Source organism: Vulpes lagopus, chromosome 21 (assembly GCF_018345385.1).
Source record: "Vulpes lagopus strain Blue_001 chromosome 21, ASM1834538v1, whole genome shotgun sequence".
Taxonomy (NCBI): domain Eukaryota; kingdom Metazoa; phylum Chordata; class Mammalia; order Carnivora; family Canidae; genus Vulpes; species Vulpes lagopus.
Genome location: NC_054844.1, coordinates 19043637 through 19065199, shown reverse-complemented (window position 1 = coordinate 19065199; position 21563 = coordinate 19043637). Strand labels below are relative to the sequence as shown.

The following is a 21563-nucleotide window of genomic DNA, read 5'->3' as shown; positions in this document are numbered from 1 at the left end:
TTGGATATTAGCCCTTTGTCAGACCTATGATTTGCTATTATTTTCTCTTATTCATTAGGCTGCCTTTTCAGTTTGTTGGTGCTAAGAAGCTTTCCAGTTTGATGTTTATTTTTGCTTTTATTTCTTCTCTTTGCTTTGGTTGTCAGATTTTTAGAAACTTACTGCCAATACCTATGTCGAGGTGTTTATTGCCTATGTTTTCTCCTAGGAATTCTATAGTTTCAGGTGTTATATTCGAATCTTTAATCCATTTAAAGTTATTTTTGGTTTATGGTGTAAGACAGTAACTCATTTTCATTCATTTGAATGTGGCTGTTCAATTTTCCTAACACCATTTATTGAAGAGAGGCTGTCTGTCCCTTCCCCATTATATACTCTTGGCTCTTGTGTCATAAATTATTGACCATTATGTGTAGGTTTATTTCTGGCCTCTCCATTCTGTTTCGTTGATCCATGTGTCTATATTTATGCCAAAACCACACTGTTTCAATTACTGTAGCTTTGTAATACAGTTTGAAATCAAGAAAAATGATGCCTCCAACTTTGTTCTTTCTCAAGACTGCTTTGGCTATTGGTGTGTGTGATTCCATGAAATTGTTAGTATTAGTCTATTTCTATGAAAAATGCCATGGGAATTTTGATATGGATTATACTATGTATATTGGTTTGGGCAGTATGAATATTTTAACAATATTAATTCTTTGAATCCATGAGCACAGAGTATCCTTCCATTTATTTGTGTCTTCAAGTTCTTTCATTAATGCCTTGTAGTTTTTAATAGACAGATTTTTGCTTCCTTCATTAAATTGATTCTTATGTATTCTATTATTTTTGGTACAGTTGTAAATGGGGGTTTCTTAACTTCTCTTTCTGATAATTCATGATTAGTGTAAAGAAACATACCAGATTTTTGTATGTTGAAATTATATCCTGCAACTTTACTGAATCCATTTATTAGTGCTAATAGTTTTTTAATGGAGTCTCTAGGGTTGTCTATATATAACTTCAAGACATCTGTTAATAGTGATTTAGTTCTTGTATTTTTTTCTTTTCTCTTGTTTAATTGCTCTAAGACTTCCAATACTATGTTGAATAAAAGTGGTGAACATGAACATCTATTCCTGATTCTAGAGGAAATGTCCGCTTTTCATTGTTGAATATATTAGCTATGGGCCTGTCGTGTATGGCCTTTATTATGTTGAGATACGTTCCTTCTTTATACACTTTGTTGGGAGATTTTATCATAAATGGATGCTGAATTGTGTCACTTTATCTACATCTACTGAGATGATTGTGATTTTCATCCTTCATTTAGTTAATGTGGTCTATTAAATTAACTAATTTGTGAATGTTGGACCATTCTTGAATCCCTGGAATAAATCCCACTTAATCACAGCGTATGATCCTTTTAATGTATTGTTGATTTTAATTTGCTAATTTTGTGTTGAGGATTTTTACATCTATGTTCATTAGATATATTATCCTTTAGTTTTCTTTCTGTATGTCATCCTTGTCTAGATTTGGTATCAGGGTATGCTGGCCTCATAAGATGTGTTTGGAAGAGTTTCCCCTCTTCTATTTTTCAAAAGAGTTTGAGAAGGACTGTTGTTAATTCTTCTTTGAATATTTGGTAGAATTAATCAGTGAAATTGGTCTCAGACTTTTGTTTGTTGAAACTTTTCTGATTACTTATTCAATCTCTCTACTGGTAATTGGTCTTTTCAGATTTTCGATTTCACTATGAATAATCCTTGATAGGCTGTATGTTTACAGGAATTTAACCATTCCTTTAGGGTTGTCCAATATATTGGCATTTAATTGTTCATAGTAAGTAGTCTCTTATGATCCTTTGTATTGCTGTGGTATCGATTGTAATATCTCCTCTTTCATCTCTGATTTTACTTATTTGAGTCCTCTCTCTTTTTTTGGTGAATCTAACTAAGGGTTGTTTTATCAATTTTATCTTTTCAAAGAACCAGCTTTTAATTTTCTTCTTAGTCTCTATTTCATATATTTCTTCTGTAATCTTTGTCATTTCCCTCCTTCTACTAATCTTCAGGCTTCATTTCTTCTTTTTTTAGTTCCTTGAAGTATAAAGTTAGACTGTTTGAGACTTTTTTTTTTTTACCTTAGGTAGACTCTATCTTTATGAACTTTCCTCTTAAAATGACTTTTGTGCATTCCATAAATTTTGGTATGTTACATATCCATGTTTGCTTCATTTTCAGGTATGCCAATAGCTTAGTATAAGCTGATAATTTATTTTTCCTATCAGAATATTCAGCTATCTTCTGATATGGTACATATAGTATTTCACTTATTTAGGAACCAGAATTTCCCTGTCTACAAAACTAGATAAATCACACAAAAAGTTGTCTCTTCAATAAATGGTCTTAAGTCTATTTTATAAAGCCTGGCTTGTAGTCCATAAATCTTCAGTAATACACTAAAAACTAAAGAACCTGATGGTCTCTAAGTATTGGTAAATAAGAGCCTGCTGGTTCCTAGTACATGAAAATCTCAGCAAGTTCACAAATTCACAAACCGAATTAATCTTTTCCCACAAGGCTCTTTGGAATCCACTCCTATCATTTTTAACCTTTTCAAAGGAGAGTGATTTTCTATTGCCCTTCTTCACTTCCCACTGGAAAACTTTTCTTCAAGAATTTAAAGAAAAATAAAAAACTAATTGCCTTCTGAGAATTTCATCCCTGACTTCATTTGGTATTACTGGGAATGCTGCCAGATAAAAAAGAGTTCTGCATGTTGTTGGAAGTCCATCATTTAGCATATTCCCTAATTTGGATGATCTACTATTTGAAAATATATACTTAAAAAACAACAAAGAGGAGGAGGGGAAGCAGAAGGGGAATGAGGAAATGAAGAAGAAGAAGAAGTAGAAGAAACAGCCAGAAAGCTGAGTGAGCTGACAAGTTATGCTAGAATTATTGCAATTAGAGTAAATAAATAAATTTGAATTAAATTATTGTGAGTCTGAAAAGTCTTAAGGGGTGGAATTTACTTATAGCAAGATATGCATTTTTCCATATGATAAATGCTGAAAGGGTACACCTTATTATCTGTGCTAGTATACACGTGATTAATTTTGGAGGACCACATCAAATTTGAGAAAATCTCTTACTTAGTAAGCACATGGAGGGAAGGCCAGGAGCTTAACTCTATTTTATAATGATTAATGCTCTCAATACTAGTTGATTATTTTTTATCCTCTAGCTAAAGCTGACTTTAGGTAAAACTGTATGCTTCCTGAAGACCAAAGTCTTCAGTTCATTTTTGACCCCTTGAAGGCTAACAGAAGTGCCTGACATATATTGGCGTTTTTCTGAATCAACATGAAATAAGTTAAAATTCATCTTGTAGGCTAACCACTCACAGAAAGTGACAGACCTCTGCCTTTATTAGGTATTTCTTGATGTTTGTATATCAAGTCAGTCCCTATTTTTAGATATCCAAAACAAATTTACTCTTTTTCTACAACTCAACATCTTCTATCAATCACCAATTTTTTGTACCTTTTCTCTATCAAGAAAACTGAAGTCATTAGGCTCACAGTAGTTCTTTTATTTTGTACTATCTGTCCCCATATCTTATCCCTTATTCCAGTATAGATGTCTCTACTTTTCTTTCCAAAGCATCTTTATTCGTGCTTTTTGGTGAATCTATCCAGTAGTTTATTTGAGAACATGGTCAGTTTTCCTGACTAGAGTGGATGGTAAAATTTGGGGCGGGGATTGGTGCCATGTGAAAAAAACCAGATAAACAGGTACCAAAAGGCCCACTTTGGAAGAATGTACATTCCCTTCCCTGAATTTCATTCCTTAAGTAGGCCAGTGTCAAAAATTTTGGGGATTTCTTCTCTATACTGATTCTTTTTCCTTTGTCATTAATAATTATTAAGACACACATTTCACTTCAGCATGAAGAGATATTTCACTTACTTCTGCTGCCATGTTTCTTCTAAAACAAAACTCCTCCAAAAGAACATTCTATCTTATAATACTCACTTAATTTCTGTATTCTGCTATCACTTCTTGATCAAAATGGCATTCTCAAAGTTCACTAATGTCGTGCTATCACTATATTTAAACGCATTTCCCAAGTTTTTTGTTTCCTTGAACCTTTCTCTTACTAGTCTAACTTGATAGTACCCTACTTTTGATTCTGTATCATTTCTCTTTCAACTGGTCTCCTAGTGAGAACATCCACATGCTTTAATTCTTCCACCAGGCTCCTTCCAGCCCTTCCAATGAGCCTTCCCCAAGAATCAGTCTTTCTTTTGTTTTTCCCTTTTCATATTCATCTTACAGAATCTATGTCTTGAGATACCTCAATTATCATATGCATGATTAGCATTCCCAACTGACTATAGAACTCCAATCTGGCAACAGAGCACTAAAATGGCACCTCAAGTTCTTGTCTCAAATTTCCTTTTAGAATTGTCATTGTCACTTCTCACTGAACACTGTTAACATTGAACTCGCTGTCTTCACTATAAACTCGTCTGTATGAATGGCATTAATTCCTCAAGCACTGGATTTCAAAAATCTTGACCACCTTACTTCTTCCTCATGTCTAATCAATAACATTTGACACTCTCTGATTCATTTTTATGCAGTAGTTCCTGCAGCAATCCTTACCGAGTAAGTGTTGACAAAGCAGTTATAAAGAAAATTCACATATGTCCAAACATGTTCTACACTGTCAGTTTAGACTCTAACTCCAGCTTTTCCCCTTTCCTCCCTTTGCACTTCTAAAACCTTACTCAATACTGAAGGCTCACCTCAGATAAGAACGCCAAAAAATAGTTTTACTAGATAAAATAAATAAATACTCTGTTCCACCTAAACTACTATAACATTTTGTTTATATATTTAATTTTACACTTATCAGACTGCCTTATATGCAGATATCTATTCAAGAATTGCTCTATTTCCAAACATAACTTGTGAGCTCTTGGAATGCAGTAGCCTTGTCAACTCAGTTTCTCTTCAAGACTTAGACCTACCACAGTGCGGTACACAGAGTAAGTGGTTAAAAAGTTACTGTCTTCAATTAAACTAAACTGAGATGGGGTTTGAGTATTGGTAAATTATTAAGAAATCTGTATTCAGATGCAGTCAGCCTGAAATTCCTTTGGATGGCTAAAAGGCTAGACATATTATCTAAGGAAATAATAGCAAGATAAGGGATCAATGATCTAAAACATAAACACAGTGTCTTTTCCCCCTCAGTGGGTAATTAAAATTAGATAAGAAGTTATTACCTAATTTGTTTATCTGAAATTTCAACAGTTTTTCTTGTAGTTACTGTTTTTAGTTTTTGGTGTATGTTTTTTGCTTTTTATCTTGACAATTTTTATCTAAGTTGAGGAATCAAAGTGAGACAAAGGTATACATATTGAAAATACTTATTCAGCTAATGAAAAGTCTAAGACAAACTTTGATGTTGATAATGGTATTTCATGCAAGAATGTTCTAATGAATGCAGTTGCTTTTCAGAATCATCTCAGGCTTTCCAATATGATCAAACATTATTTAGCTATATGTGCAATATCTGGAATGTAAAATTTTTTCACTCTGAGTTTATGTTTAAATGTAACACAAGCAATATTGTGTTTTATGATTTTTTTCTAATTTATAATGACAGAGTGACAAATTCAAACCTGAAGATACATTATATTCAAATAGGTCATATGGGTTACAAATGTCAAGATTTCATTCTTTTTATGGCTAATATTCCATTGTGTATATGCATTTATTTATGTATACATACACATATATATAATATGTATTTTATTATATATATTCATATATATATAATGATATGGATGGAGCTAGAAGATATTATACTAAGTGAAATGTCTGTAAGGGAAAGACAAATACCGTAAGATTTCATTCATAGGTGGAATTTAAGAAACAAAACAAACAAAGGATGGGGGGAGAGAGAAACAAACTAAGAAACAGACTTGAGAGAATAAACTGATGGTTACAGGGTGTGGGGGTAAGGGTGAAATGATGGGGATTAAGGAGAACATTTGCTGTGATGAGCACCCACTAGATATTGAATGGAAGTGTTGAATTATAATACTGTTATCCTGAAACTAATATTATACTGTATGATAATTAATTGAAATTTAAATTAAAACTTGAAAAAAACCCAAATGAGTCATATGAGTAAATAATACTTACTTTAAACAAACATATATAGCACTTTTTGCATATCAAAATGTTTTTGGTGGCAACAATCAGGAACTGTTGAATTTCTTGTGCTTATCTTTAGTTTTTAATTGGTTTGGAACCACAAAGCCTTTACCATACATTCACCATTTCATTCCCAATCTTGCAGCAAATTCTGATTTAAAATATTGCAGGTATGTACAGAGAGAGCAGGTGTGACAGAGGAAACAGAGAAAGGGAAGTAAGAGTGAAGGAAGGCAAGACATAAATTCTTTTGGACAACTAACTTAATTGGACTGGTTTATATTATTTACTAATCAAGTTTGTAATGGATGAAAATAAAACCATGGCTATTAAAATCTCAACTAAAAACAACTGATTGATTGGGTTTTATTTTCACAGGGACCTAAATTAAATAACTACCAGGCAAACTTAATGACAGCACTGGTCCACATCAGTTTTGTAAAACACCTAGGAGAATCTCACATTTCACAATGAACTCTCATGTACAATATTGCATATTCAACTTTCTTTCTTTTTGGCCATATTTTTGGGTAGCAAATAGAAAGTGCAAGCAGGAGAGGTAAAAATGTCCCACCCACTTAATTTTTTATTTGGCTGTCTACAGACAAGTAAATACACAGGCTGCTATTAAAGATTTTCATCTTTCTTCACAAAATACTCCAGGAGGACAGAGAATTTTCTTAGTGTAAAACTCAGCCCTTATTCTGTCAGGCAAAGTAATTATGGAAGCAAAACAAATCCACATTTTCTAATTAGGTCATTAAAAAGCATAAATGCGTCATGGAAGCTTTTCCCCTTGCCTAAGACATAAAGTAAGACAATGAAAACAATCTGGTAATATAGAAAGGTTCAGAATTTGTTTCTTTTCAAAAATAATAGGTCCTTTCATCTTTCTATTTCCCTAAGACGAAGACAGTTAATTTAGAGACAAAATCTGTAATTAGTTCAGGGTTTACTTTGATTATGTTTCAAAATATTTAACCAAAAACAGGAAGATAGAGAAAGAAAGAAAATACATAGAAAAATTATCAAAGGAAGTGAATAAAAGCAAGAGAGTGGGTTGCTGATCAAAATGTATTGTGCAGAGACAAGATGAATATAAAATCTACATTCATATAAACAGAACCAATCTGGGATACCAGAAAGCTCTCAGGAAGAATATACAGGCATCTGCCTTTGGGATTTGAAACCAGACTTTAATCACAGCTAACTTAAATAAAAACAAATGGCATGATTATTTGCCTCTTCCTCTCTCTACTTGTTATTGCTTGAGTTTTAGAAGACTCAAGCATGGCTCAAACTGTTAAGAAACAAAATGCAAAAAAAAAAAAAAAAAGGAAAGGAAAACAAACTTACCTGTGATCCTCTTGGCCCTCGTTTCTGGTCCCATTCTGAATGCCCCATGAGCTGTAAATAATGTAATAATTATCGTAAATTCAATGATATTTATTTTATATGGCAAATATTTTTACTCTTTCTTCTAAAGAATTAAGTCTTTGAAATCTATGTTTTAATATGAATGTATTAAATAGCTATCATGAATAAATTAACACACAAAGTAATAATAGCTTCTGGTTTGATAGCTAATTATTTCAACTAGTAGTTGTTTTGAAGGTATTTAATATCACTGTGTGATAAAAAGAGTCTGCTAATATACAGCTTTATGGTTCTTTGTCAGGAACATCCTGGAGACAGGTTAACTGCAGTTAAGCTTTTACATGCCATTAAGCTTCTAATTTAAGAAAATATGCTAAATAAATCATTAGTATAGGTTAATTCACTGTCAGGAATGGTAATGATGAGAAGGCCAAAATATTTCAATCATTTTTAGTTCTGTTTTGATAATATCACAAAAATATGAGAGTTCTAAGGAGTCAAATGATTTAATGTGAAATACTCCCCCCAAGGTCACAAAATGTAGATTTTCAGGAAAAAAGACACATTATCAAGCTAGTCCATAATTGTCATAGCTCTAAGCTACTTTGCTTACAAAGCATGATATTTATTAGTTGAAAATAACATTTAACTAGAATATACAAGATGTTGACCAAGAGAAATAAAATTCCATTCATCTGTCCAGTACACTTAGTACTCGTATGTCCCAATGGAAGAGCTCCCTATCTCTAATAGGCTAGCATACAAACAAGACAGATTATTCAACTTATTAATATACCTTACAGCTTTTCTAGACAACAGCAATGACTCCTTAGTACATATAATAAAAAACTTCATAAAAGCAACAAAAAAGTAATATGTTTTTCCACATTACCAAGAAATGTTTGATAACCATGCACAGAAAATGGCAGGACCTTACTGATGGCCATACAATGTTCCTGATTAAGAAGACTGAATTCGGGGATGCCTGGGTGGCTCAGCGGTTCAGCGCTGCCCTAGGCCCAGGGTGTGATCTTGGAGACCCAGGATCATCTCCAGCCTCCTGCATGGAGCCTGCTTCTCTCTCTGCCTGTGTCTCTGCCTCTCTGTGTGTCTCTCATGAATAAATAAATAAAATCTTAAAAAAAAAAAAAAAAGAAGAAGACTGAATTCGATAAAATTAAGTGTTCAGGTCTATCCACACAAATTTATAGGTTTAACCCAATCTCGATCAAAAGTTATTTATGGGATCCCTGGGTGGCGCAGTGGTTTGGCGCTTGCCTTTGGCCCAGGGCACGATCCTGGAGACCCGGGATCGAATCCCACATGAGGCTCCCGGTGCATGGAGCCTGCTTCTCCCTCTGCCTATGTCTCTGCCTCTCTCTCTCTCTCTCTGTGACTATCATAAATAAATAAAAATTAAAAAAAAATAAAACATTTTAAAAGTTATTTATATTCGATTAGGAAACTGAAAAAACCAACTACATAAATTTGATCTGAGAGAATAAGCTGATTTATAAGAATCAGAAAATATTAGAAGAGAGTAATACCCTATTCAGTTATTAAAACACGCTGTAAAATTTAACTCAAGTTATGGAACAATGATTTAAGACTCAAAATATACTGGGACACCTGGGTGGCTCAGTGGTTGAGCGTCTGCCTTTGGCTCAACCATGTCCAGGGATGGAGTCCCACATCAGGCTCCCTGGGAGGAGCCTGCTTCTCTCTCTGCCTATACCTCTGCCTCTCTCTCATGAATAAATAAATAAATCTTAAAATATATATATATATATTATATAAATAAGTGAAATGTAGTGGACAGTTGTGAAAAGAACTCAAGTACATACAGCAACAAAATAGTAAAAATAAAGTATAAAAATCAATGAGTATCTGATGAATTAGTCCACAAGTGGAGGGAAAAAAAAATAGTCTTCAGAAAAAAATTAGAGCTGAATCTTCTAAGACACACAAATATAAATTCTAGACAGATAAAAAGACATTTAAAGATGAAATGGTAAGTATAAAATAAAATCCAGGCAAATATTTAGACTATTTTCAAATATAGAAAAGATTTTCTTTTTTTTTAATTTATGATAGTCACAGAGAGAGAGAGAGAGAGAGAGAGAGAGACATAGGCAGAGGGAGAAGTAGGCTCCATGCACTGGGAGCCCGACGTGGAATTCGATCCCGGGTCTCCAGGATCGCACCCTGGGCCAAAGGCAGGCACTAAACTGCTGCGCCACCCAGGGATCCCTAGAAAAGATTTTCCAAACTAAACAACACACACACACACAGAGGATTATGATCCAGCTACATAAAACTTCAATGTCCATACAAATGTCACACTAGCAAAATATTTCCATGAAATTGCAGGTAAAAACTAGTATCTTCAGTACTCTAAGAGTGCTATAAATTTGAAAGTAGGGCACCTGGGTGGCTCAGTGGGTTAAGCATCTGCCTTCAGCCCAGGTCATGATCCCAGGATCCTGGGATGGACTCCAGATTCAGGCTCCCTGCTCAGCAGGGAGTCTGCTTCTCCCTCCCCGTTCGGCCCCTCTCTACCACTTGTGCTCTCTCAAATAAAGAAACAAAATCTTTTTAAAAAAAGAGGTGAAAAGAATGCAACCCTAGTAAATAATCAGAGTAAAGGATAAAGACAGTTTACAAAATTAACTTCAATAATCAATATTGGGCAAATGTTTTATTTGAAGTGAAAAAAATTAAATATAAACAGTAACAAGACATGATTCTTGCCTATTAACAATCTGATCATGTTGAATATTTGTAGGATTTAGAGAACTAAGTATGCATATATATTGCTAGTATGTAGTGTATAGATATATACACACATATATAATTACACACATAAATACACAGACATATATACAATATATAATCAATTTTAATACATACTGCATACTCTTAAAAATTCATACCCTTTGAACTAGAAAATGTAAAAATTCAGTAATTATGTGTCAATCACTGTGTTATCCAACAAAAAGGGAACTATGCTAAATTAGAATACAAAAAGAATATAATATAGCATTTTGACTTTGGCTTTCAAGGCCTTTTTACAAAATTACACATGAAATGCTCATGGTATAATAAGTGAAAAATATAACAAAGTAATTTTAAATTACTCATTTTTAATAAGATGATCAATTTTTATAAGCCTTGGAATCGGTGAAATGATTTAATTATAATTTGGCTAGCATACAACTTTGGGTAAATTAGCCCTGATAATCATCATATAAAATTTAATGCTTAGATAATTGATATTTCTTTAATGCTTTAATTTTTTTTAAATTTCTGCATTTAATGGCATTACATCTGCTAGTAAATATTCATTAATACTTATTTAAAGTTGATTATATAAAAGTTAAAACACTAATCAACTAATGAAATAGTCTGATTTAGAGACATATAAATTAAGACCATTTAATGGTTTAAATTGGTTGTTCGCTAGAATTATCAAAAATCATCTTGACATTTTTCAATCACCTGTCTTATTTAGACCTTAGGAATACTTTTTGTCAATAATAGGAAGAAAAAGAAAATAACAGTAAGATGGGGTGCTTATTTGTTCTGCTTGTTTAAACAGATGATAAGCTTGAATAGGATGCTGTTAGAGTAAAATAATTTTTAAGCAGAAGGGTTATCTTCTCTCCCTCATTGTTTTATCTAAATCTTCAGAAAATAATAATTTATACAAGACTGTTATGACTATTATTCTCTTACTAATAAGTTTCAACTAATGGAATAACTTAGTAAATTTTACTATTATGAACAGCAGTAAAAACAGGTAAATAAACCATAAACATGATTTATAATCCACAATATATTGACTTGGAATATTTGATGATAATGACAGGTAGTGAATCAAAAGGTAACATTTCTCCAAGATCAGAACTAAAATAAGAAAAGCACAGATTTCACTGTCTTCTACCATTAACAATGTTAAAAAAAAAAAAAAAAAGAAAAGATGATTTCTAGTATGAGAACAAAAACTTTCAAAATGTAGATTCATTCGGGGGATCACTTAGTACAGAACAAGAAGATAAACCTGATCATTATAAGCCAGAACTTACAAACCTCCAAAAGTTCACTCTCTAAATCTGATTTTTTGAAACATAACATAGCAAAATTTGCCAAATGTGTTATATATAAATCAGAGAAATTTATTTCCTGGCATTATACAATAGACTAATGAGAGCAATTTAGGATAAAGGCATTCTATTTTATTCTATTATTATATATTTATATATTAATATCATTATTATACTTAAAAGTCTGAGTGACCAGCCATGTGTTAATATTTCAAAATGTATTTTTAAACACCATTACTACTTTTTTCAAAGTAATGAAATTATTGAAATCTACATGCTATGTGAAATAAAATCCAAAAAGCAATAAACTCTGAAATGATAAGCAAGATACCATAATGTTCTATATTCAATAGAAAGAGAGTCAAAGGAAATTCAACAAGATTTTTTCCCTTTGAACTTGAGGAAATCATACAAAGGCTCCGTTTTTAAATAAAATGATATGAAAATAAATAATCTGAATAAAAATTTAACATTAATAATTTTAGTGTTGAATATATGGGGTTTGTTATAATATTCTCCATAATTTGTTTTTTAAGGGCAGGAAAAGAGATGGTGGGGGCTGCTGGACAGTTTCAGGGCTCCACTCTCTCTGTGATTATTGCGTACCTGGCACAGATGGGGGTGAGGTAGGGAGTAGGGAGGTTGAGCACAGGATAGCACATGAATTTTTATCTTATTTGCACATAGAATTTATCTTACTGTCATAATAGCACTGTCCTTAGATCATGGACCAAAGACTAAAATAACCACAATGTTTTCACTATCCTTTTAAAAACATCATCCATCGTGTGATAAATTGCCTGACTTACTTAATACTATAGAGTGCTTAAATTAAAATGAAGCATTTGGCCACAGGTAAGTATTCGTGTTAAAGCAGAACCACAGGGCTAAATGTTTTAGAAGTACATAGACACCTCACTAGCCCCACTCTCCTGACTAATGATTATGACAAATAAAAAAAATTGCTTAGTCATAATAAATAATGAAAAGGACACTTGTACAATGAAGTCAGTGAATTTCAGAATTTCAAACTGATGTTGATGAGATATCAATGAGAAAGTCAAAACATCCTATGAATCAAACAGGTAGGATTAGTATAAAGTTACAGATGACAAGAGTAGGTATTTGACACTTTGAAGGGCTTAGATAAAAGACAAAAATGGGTCATGGACCATGAGGAACAGAAGCAGAAATTATAGGTATTTTTTTTCCTTTTGCAATTGAATTCATCTGGGCTCAACTTTCAAGACAAATGAATAGCAGCATGATACCCAGATCATTCTGGGAAAAGAGACAGAAAAAGTTCATTAACATGATATGATACCTTTTCTGGAGAAGGAATGCTTATGATTTTATTAGTGATATAAAGTTTCTAGAAATGTAAGAGAAAGAGATACTAAGACTGGAAAATGAAAAAAAAAAAAAAACAGGATATCCAAACATATTCTATTTGATAAAGAATATATGCCTGCTTAATTCAGGAAAAAAAAAAGATTGTCTCTCACCAACAAAAAATATCTTCTGAACTATTTAACTATGATTACTCCTCTAGGAAAAGGCATTTTAATAAGAAGGGGGGATATAGAGGTTACAAAGGTTATGCCTACAAATGTGAAACAAAAAAAAAAAAAAAAGAAAGAAATTCCATCTGATGAAGGAATTCTCTTTTTAAAGAAGAGTATCTTTTTTTTTTTTTTCCAGCTCTCATTAATCAAATGAAGACCTTTAAATGTATTTCTAGGAAACAAAGTATACTTCCTTTAAAAGAAACACAATCTGTTATTTAAAGCATTTTGAAAATCCTAACTTCCTTGACACAGAGTCATTTTCATCCTTATGGAATCAATTCTTCTTTTATTTTTAATAATACATTTCTACATCACAGCCTTCAGCTAACAGTATGCTACACAGTACTTAGTTCCAAGGAAAACAAAACTGCTGCCAAACACCAAATTTAAAAAGTTCACAGGAGAAAGCAAAGGATAAATCAGCATGGAAACAAAATGGTTCCATCCAAGCAGAGGTATTTTTAATAATAGCATGAGAAATGCAGAGAGTCAAAAGTATATATTCCTGTAGGTAAAATACTTTCTTGTTTCTGTATTTATCCCTGAGCTATCGTCTCCCATTATTTTTTGTTTGTTAATGTAAAAAAGAATGCCTTTTAGGGGGTTCATGGGAAGAAAAATTTCACCATAACTATTATTGAAAAGAGATGAAAAAGCTGTAGAAGAACCATGAGAGGTAAAAAGAAAAATCTTTTGCAAGTACTTAAAGAGGCGAGGGGGTTTTACGTAAGATAAAAGGTACCAGTGGAAAGCAAGAGTAACACTGTCATCCTCACCTTCCTCTCCAGAAAACCATTCTTCTATTCCACCTGTTGAAAATTACTACAGCATATTTTTGAAAACATAAAAATAATAGATATACACTGTAATATATACTATTATTATAGGTACACTATATATACTACATATGGTACATGTAAGGATATAAAAGTTAATCCATAACCTCCTTTCCATTGCATCATTTATTCATTAAATAAATCTTTAACATATATTTATTGTATACCTATTATGTTCAAGGAGCTGTTCTAGGCACAACCTACACACCAATGAACAAACCAAGATGCATATCTGATCACCTGGCTCTTAAGATTCTAGCAAAAGGAGACATAAAAAACATGAATAAACAAACCAGGTAATGATAAAGCTACACAGAAGCTTACAGTGAAGGATGGAGAATCAGTGGCTAATGGCAGGTAGGGGCTGGGTATAGGGCTGCTTTCATAAAACTAGAGATTGGGGAAGTCCTTTCTGAAGAAGTGACATTTTTATGAGAGAACTGTATAAAGCGAGAGTTGTACACAGATATCTGGGGCAGAGGCTCGGCACACAGATGAAACAGAAGATAAAAAGATCGGGAGACAGGAGCAGAAGTGGTTAATTTGAAGAGAAATAGAGTATTCTTAAGCTAAAATTTTAAAAAGGGTTGGATCTTTTTAACCATAGGTGTATATTTGGTATTTACTCCCTTCCTCTGGTATGGAATAATAATCGAAAAGTTAATCATTTGCTCCACTAATTAGAAATGGCAAAGCACATTCTGTAGAGCAACAGGGGACCAGGAATTCTCTCTTCTCCAAACTCTTCTTCAATTTCATTCAAATCAACAAAAAATTATGGAATGGTTCCCACACTCCACAAGGGCGTCCTTAGATTAGCTATATCACATAGCACAAATTTGTCTTCCCTTTATACATTTTTTTCAAGAGCCATAAAATACATAAGAGCAGGGCTGCCTTTTAACTCCATTAACTAGGAAAGGCATGAAACATTCAATATGATAAGCAAATTAAAGCTTGTCTTTACCATTAGCATGTTCCCTTTGGATTCTTTCCCTGGCAAACTCATTTTTATCATCTCTTCACTACTTATTCATGCTTTCTCTCTCCAGGATTCTATGTGGGAAGATGGCCTCGACTGCTCACTACCCTGCCCACAAGGTCTCCTAGATGGCAGTGCCCTGGCCTGGGAAGCTCTGTGACAGCCTCCACAACCTCAGTTCCTGTCTAGTCCTATTAAAGGGAACTGCTCTTAACCCTTTATGCTTTTTCATTTTTCCTCTTGTTATTAACAGAGCTAAGAAGTTCAAGATGATATTATGCTCTGCAGGAAAGGGACACCGAAAACTTTATTGGATTTGGGCCTTAGGCCAAAGGTGTTAACAGAATCCCTGAGGCTCCCACACACTGTTCCCCAGCCCTGCAGACTCCTTCCCTAGGGTTTGGGGCATATAAAGGCCTAATGCAGGAGATAATGACAAAGATTTAGCCTTCTTTTATAATTAAATTTACAAACTGGGAGACTCCCTTAGCCTCCTTTGGGTAAAACAGATAGGACTTATCAGCAGCCTCAGTTCTTATCCACAGCCTCCTTGCACTGCCACCACTTCATCACATCACCCACACTGCAAATCCATCCCACTCCATGAGGTATGAGCCAGTGATGGAGATACTACCAAAGATTTTAGGGGGAGTCAGACATGGTTACATTACACAAAATATTGCAAAAAGCCACAAAAATATTCATCATATACATCCAAAGTATTGGGTGAAGGGGAACTGGGGAGGTGAGGACAGTTGTCACCACTGCTTGCCCTTTACTCTTAGGGTGGGGCAAGGGAAGGAAGTCTTTTTCAGCTTATTGGTCCCAGCCTTTCATGCCTCAAGGATCCTAAGGATCTTTCTTAGGATCGAAATACGTTTGTTTTTTTTTTTCCCTGAATAATTTAGCTTTCTCCTATTCTCCTCATCTTGAATCTTCAGACAAATTAGCAGGAAAAATTTTTTTAAAAAAGATTCTCTAGAAACCTTAGCATTGAGAGCCTGGAAATAGTAAAGCACTGAATGACTGAAATGAAGGGGTTTTTTTCTTCACAGTTGGTAATAACTACCTAAATTCCATCCACTTGGCACAGAATAAATCCCTGATCCTGACTCTTAGCGTTCCAATCTAGTATAAACTTCATAAACACAAGGGAATGAGAAGACTTCAAATAGAAAGAAATCCAAATATTCTGGAGTTTGAAATCTCAGCCTTTACTGCAAATCCTTCATCTATTTCTGATAATTATGATGATGTTCCTACACTCTGATTGTGTTTCCATAATTCTATTTCTGTCTCTGTTATTACAATGACGATCATTACCCTAAACCTATGTGTAGCCACTGATGAATCAAACCTTCCATTATTTTTACGTATTACATTTGACTATCTTGATTACATAAATTTTGGCACTCTTACTAATTTCCATTTTTGGTACTACTAATAATGCAATCACGTCAGTCTTGTGCTTAAAAAGTGCAACATTTCATAAAGAAACAGCAATAAAGTAAAATAAGCTTGTGAAATTCTGCAAAATAGAATTCTACTTAGATAGTCCCAATATATACTAGCATTGTTAAAGTTTGAGGAATTCTTAAACAAAGGAACATAATTCAACTAAACATTTCCAAAAGTATTTGATCATAGAATACTTTTGTTGCAAAAAGGATTAATAGGGGCGCCTGGGTGGCTCAGTCAGTTAACCGTCTGCCTTCAGCTCAGGTCGAGATCCCAGGGTCCTGGGATCAAGCCCCAAATGAGGCTCCCTGCTCAGTGGGAAGTCTCCTCCTCCCTCTCCCTCTGTGTGCTTGCTTGCACTCTCTTTCTCTCTTTCTCTCTCAAATAAAGACATAAACATATCTTTAAAAAAATCAAAATATTCACAATTTTCCTTGTAACATTCTGAGAAACTATTTTTTACAGGTTTCTAAATGCTTTTCTTATGCATTATTTTCATGTACTTTATATAAACACATATAATCACACAATTTTTCCTACTGTTTTACTTTCAAACAATGAGGAATTACTGAGTCCCATCTGAATATCACATCTTGAGCAATGACGTATACTTATTGGTAAGGATAAAGAAAAGGATGTGGGAGTTGATTTGTCTTCATGGAACTCATGGTAGTAATGAATGTGACAGATTTATTTCTCTAAAATCCATTTTCCACTCTTTAGTCTCCACCTTATTTGAAAACTGTGGAACAGGGGCACCTAGGTGGCTCAGTGGTTGAGCATCTGTGTTTGGCTCAAGTCATGATTTTGGGATCCTGGGATGGCATCTCATATTGGGCTCCCTGCAGGGAGCCTGCTTCTCCCTCTGCCTAGGCCTCTGCCTATCTGTATCTCTCATGAACAAATAAATAAAATCTTAAAACAAAACTGTGGAACAAGAAAAAAACTTAATTTTTCAGAAAATCCTATGTAAATACTATAAATTAATCATACTTTTATTTCCTTTTATTCCAAATTTTTATTTAAATTCTAGTTAGTTAACATATAGTATAATATTGGTTTCAGGAGTAGAATTTAGTGATTCATCGCTTACATATAATACCCAGTGCTCAATGGGTGATGGGTATTAACCATATTTTTATTTTTTTAAAGAGTTTATGGATTTATTCATGAGAGACACACAGAGAGAGGCAAAGACACAGGCAGAGGGAGAAGTAGGCTCCCTGCGAGGAGCCTGATGTGGGACTCAATCCCAGAACCCCAGGATCATGACCAAGCCAAAGGCAGATGCTCAATCACTGAACCACCCAGGTGCTCCTTAACCATATTTTTAAATTTTGACTATAGAATGACTTCAAAATGTATAGTAAATTATGTCTCAGAGGTTAAGTTATACCAAATTCTACTAGTACGTCTCTTTAGTGCATATTATTCATTGCTATATTCATACCCTCATTCATTTATTCATACACCTTTTCAACAAATATTTATTGGGTACCCAAAATAATCTAGAGCCCCATGCTCTATGTAAACATAACAAATGTTGATATTGCCAAGCCAGAGGCACCACAGGATACTGAAGTACCTTCGGAACTATTAACAAATTGCAGCACAGTGGTAAACACACAGGTTCTAGGGGGATGCTTGACTGGTTTAAATCTCACATCTGACATGATATTCAGTCTTACTAGACACATGATCTTGGAAAATTTAGTTAAAAGTTTCTGTGCCTCAGTTTCATATCATTAGAATTCATATAATAGCATTTAATTCATGTGGTTTGGGGGAGAATTAAATGAGTCAATACATAAAGAAGGCTTAGTATAGTAGTAGTAAGGATCACTCATTAAATGTTAGCTATTATTTCTATCACCATTAATAATTATATAATATTATTTAGGTGCTATTACATTCTGATTTTTTTAAAAGTATAATTCACATGATATATATGGTTACTTTCTACTATTAAACTAGAATGGAAGAAACCCAGCCCTTGACCCATGCCAACACACAATTTATAAAATCTGATCAAATTCATGACTAAAACAAAACTTTGTGCATCATGCCTCATGGTAACATAACACACATGCATGACCATGGAGTCTACAGAGTTAACTGCATCAGATTCAGATTTATTTTCTGTGTAACAACTGGAAAATCCAAACTGTGCCATTACAACATTACTAGGTCCCCTTGGTGGTGCATGCAGTAAGGACAATTCAGACGGCTGACCCTTCCTGAGTCATAAAGAGTAGCAAAAAGCTGAGAACCACAAATAACAAAGGCTTGAAAAGATCTGCTAGGTAAAAGATATGCTAATGTTTCTTCAACCTGGAAAAAACCTTCAGGTATATCATCTACTAATTGGAAACACAATCAAATTTCCAGTGTGAGTGATAGTTAATGCCCTGAAAAAACAAGCAAACAAAACAAAAAATCCATGGAAATATCCCTAAAATGATCACAGTAAAAAAGCTTTAACTTTATGAGCAACAAAACAAATGCATTTTTCTTGTAAAATAGTCAATAGGCATTATGGCCTAAAGTAATTAACTTTATCAGTTTTACTTCAAGTGAAACCCAAATCTCTGGGCAACCTTAAATGTGAGTATAAATCTGTATCTTAGTTTGTTGAACTACCTCTTGGATTATTTTTGCCAAGTTGTGTAACTGAACAGAAATCTTTAAAAACAGGGGTGTTGTTTATTATTTCCAGCTCTTTACATAACATTTTTAGTCTGGATCATGCTAATATGTCTCAATTTCCCCATATACATTCAGATTCCATTTATATAATGCTTCCTGAAAGGACTCATTCAATGTATGTTCCCTCCAAAGTTATTAAAAGTCAGTCAAATCCACCAAGGCAACTACATGAAACTAATCTATAAAATTGATCTTTACTTAGAAGAAAAATTTGGAAATCCTAGGGAAAATAGCAAAATCTAGAAATAATCTCAGTTGTAGCAAAAGCTTTAACTCAACATTCATGAGGTCTTGCATTGGATATTTTTAGGGGCTTTCCCCCCTTTTTAAAATCAAAAATTTTTATGTATTGTGTGTGGTATAAACAACATACACTTTCTTTAATGTAAAAGCAATAAAATTAACAGTGTGTACTGAAAGAGTGGGAAAATTACTTTGATCCCCAAACAGTTTAACAGTCGTGGACCTATAAAAATATAGTTATATTACTACTTAGTTTTTAAGCCCTTATGTAACAACAAAACAAACTAAATCAGAGGAAAATTCTCCACTTACACTATCTTTCTTAGAAATGGTCTTAAAAGTCAATAGCATGACTTTTAAAAATAAATCTGAATTCATGTTACTTAAAAAATTGAACTCATTTTAAGTCTTATAAATGACATAAAATATTGAATTAATTTTTTACAACTTCCTCTCAATGTGAAAGTGACATTTTTCCAAAAATGCTTTTGTGAATTTTTAAAAGTCTTATTCAATGCTAAGCCATGTTTCTCATTAATGCCAAAAAACTTCAGCAAAATGACATAACTCCCAACATTTTCCAAGCTACTTCCTCCTCGTCAAACAGCTTCACTTTGGGGTTGGCGAGAAAAGGACAGATTCCCTTAAGTGGCAGAGACAATATATGCCAACTCCATTACACGTCCCTTGGGTTTCTTCTTTTTCCTCTGAACTTGGCATAGCCAAAATTACTTTAGTTCTACTTTCTGCAATTATTAAGTTTTAACAAGACATGTCCATTTTGTCCTCAAATTCTTAAATGTTGTTTGAAAAAAATTATTATAAGGCCAGGAGATATTCTCTTAGCTCAAGTGTAAGGTAGCATAGATATCTACATCCTCAATTTTCACCCACCCCTCAATTCTTCTTCATGCCTCCAAGAGCCATTTGATATGTTGAAAGTAATTTCACGTGTTTGTTTATACCGCAACCAATGTTCTTTTCATTTAAAAAAAAAAGTTTTCTTGGAAATTTCTTCCCTTTGGGGATATATTACATGGGTCACTAAGGATAAAAAAAGAAATTGGATTATAAGATGTTGTGGTAAGAAAAAGGGAAGGAGGAGAAAGAAGGAATATAGTATGATCTAAAGTTCTTTGATGTAATGAGCTCTTTGCATTTCAATCTTTATGAACTGAATTACGAGTTTACTAAGTTTTTCTATTTTATGAGTTGTAGAGTATTACAGATGCAAAAAGAATGACCACACTCTTCTCTATCTCGATCTTCTTAATTCAAGTACTAGAGCAGAGACTTACTTGCCTTTTTCCTTTCTTTCTTCTTTAGTGTTACTATATGCCAGAGCCTGTATTAAAGGCAAAACATAGAAAAAAGCAGAAGGACTAAAAAAGTCTAAAAAAGTTAATTTGGAGAGGAGAACCACAAGTAAATAGATACACAGCTACCTAACAATGGCTGTTAAAAACAAACATCATTCTGGGTTGTAGAAGACGAAGTCTGATTGATACATCAATTTACCACTGACCTCATCAATTTGGATAATAGACAATGGATGAGATTCCTGCTTTTTAGATTATTTATATAAATTGAAAACTTCCTGGATATTTTTTGGGGGGGAGGACATCTTAAAGGAAGTATACAATAAATTCTTGTTTTATTAAACACATTTTCTTTGCTTCCAACCATAACTGGGAGTATGAAAGATTTTACCAAGAAACATTTCAATATAAATTGTGATTTAGAAACAGGGGAAGGGATGGACTTTGACAAAATATTTGTACATCGTTGTCACGTCATAGCCAGCCTTCTTTAATGAAATTGCCACAGAAAATTCTTTAGCTCTCATCCTTTGTTGAGAAATTTAAGGATTAGAACTGTGGAGTTCAAAAATGAGCAGAAAGTCACATTTGAAAATTGAAAATTATTGTCATTTATGATTTAACAGGATGATTTTCCTGTTAGCCTATGTTTCTTCTTTTTTTGGATGTGGTCCTGAGGGAATGATTGTTATCCTGTTTCTGGCTGCAGGGTGTGTGCAAAATGCCCAAGATTATACCCTTGGAAGGGTA

The 21563-nt window shown here is 33.5% G+C and overlaps 1 protein-coding gene across 1 annotated transcript in view; it reads right to left on the bottom strand.

Moving 5' to 3' along the window:
• Positions 1 to 21563, bottom strand: part of PDE3A (phosphodiesterase 3A) — a 313231-nt gene that overhangs the window by 114109 nt on the left and 177559 nt on the right. The window contains exon 2 of the mRNA XM_041736167.1: positions 7578 to 7628. Within this exon, the coding sequence (XP_041592101.1) occupies positions 7578 to 7628 (51 nt within the window). The remainder of the gene's footprint in view (positions 1 to 7577; positions 7629 to 21563) is intronic.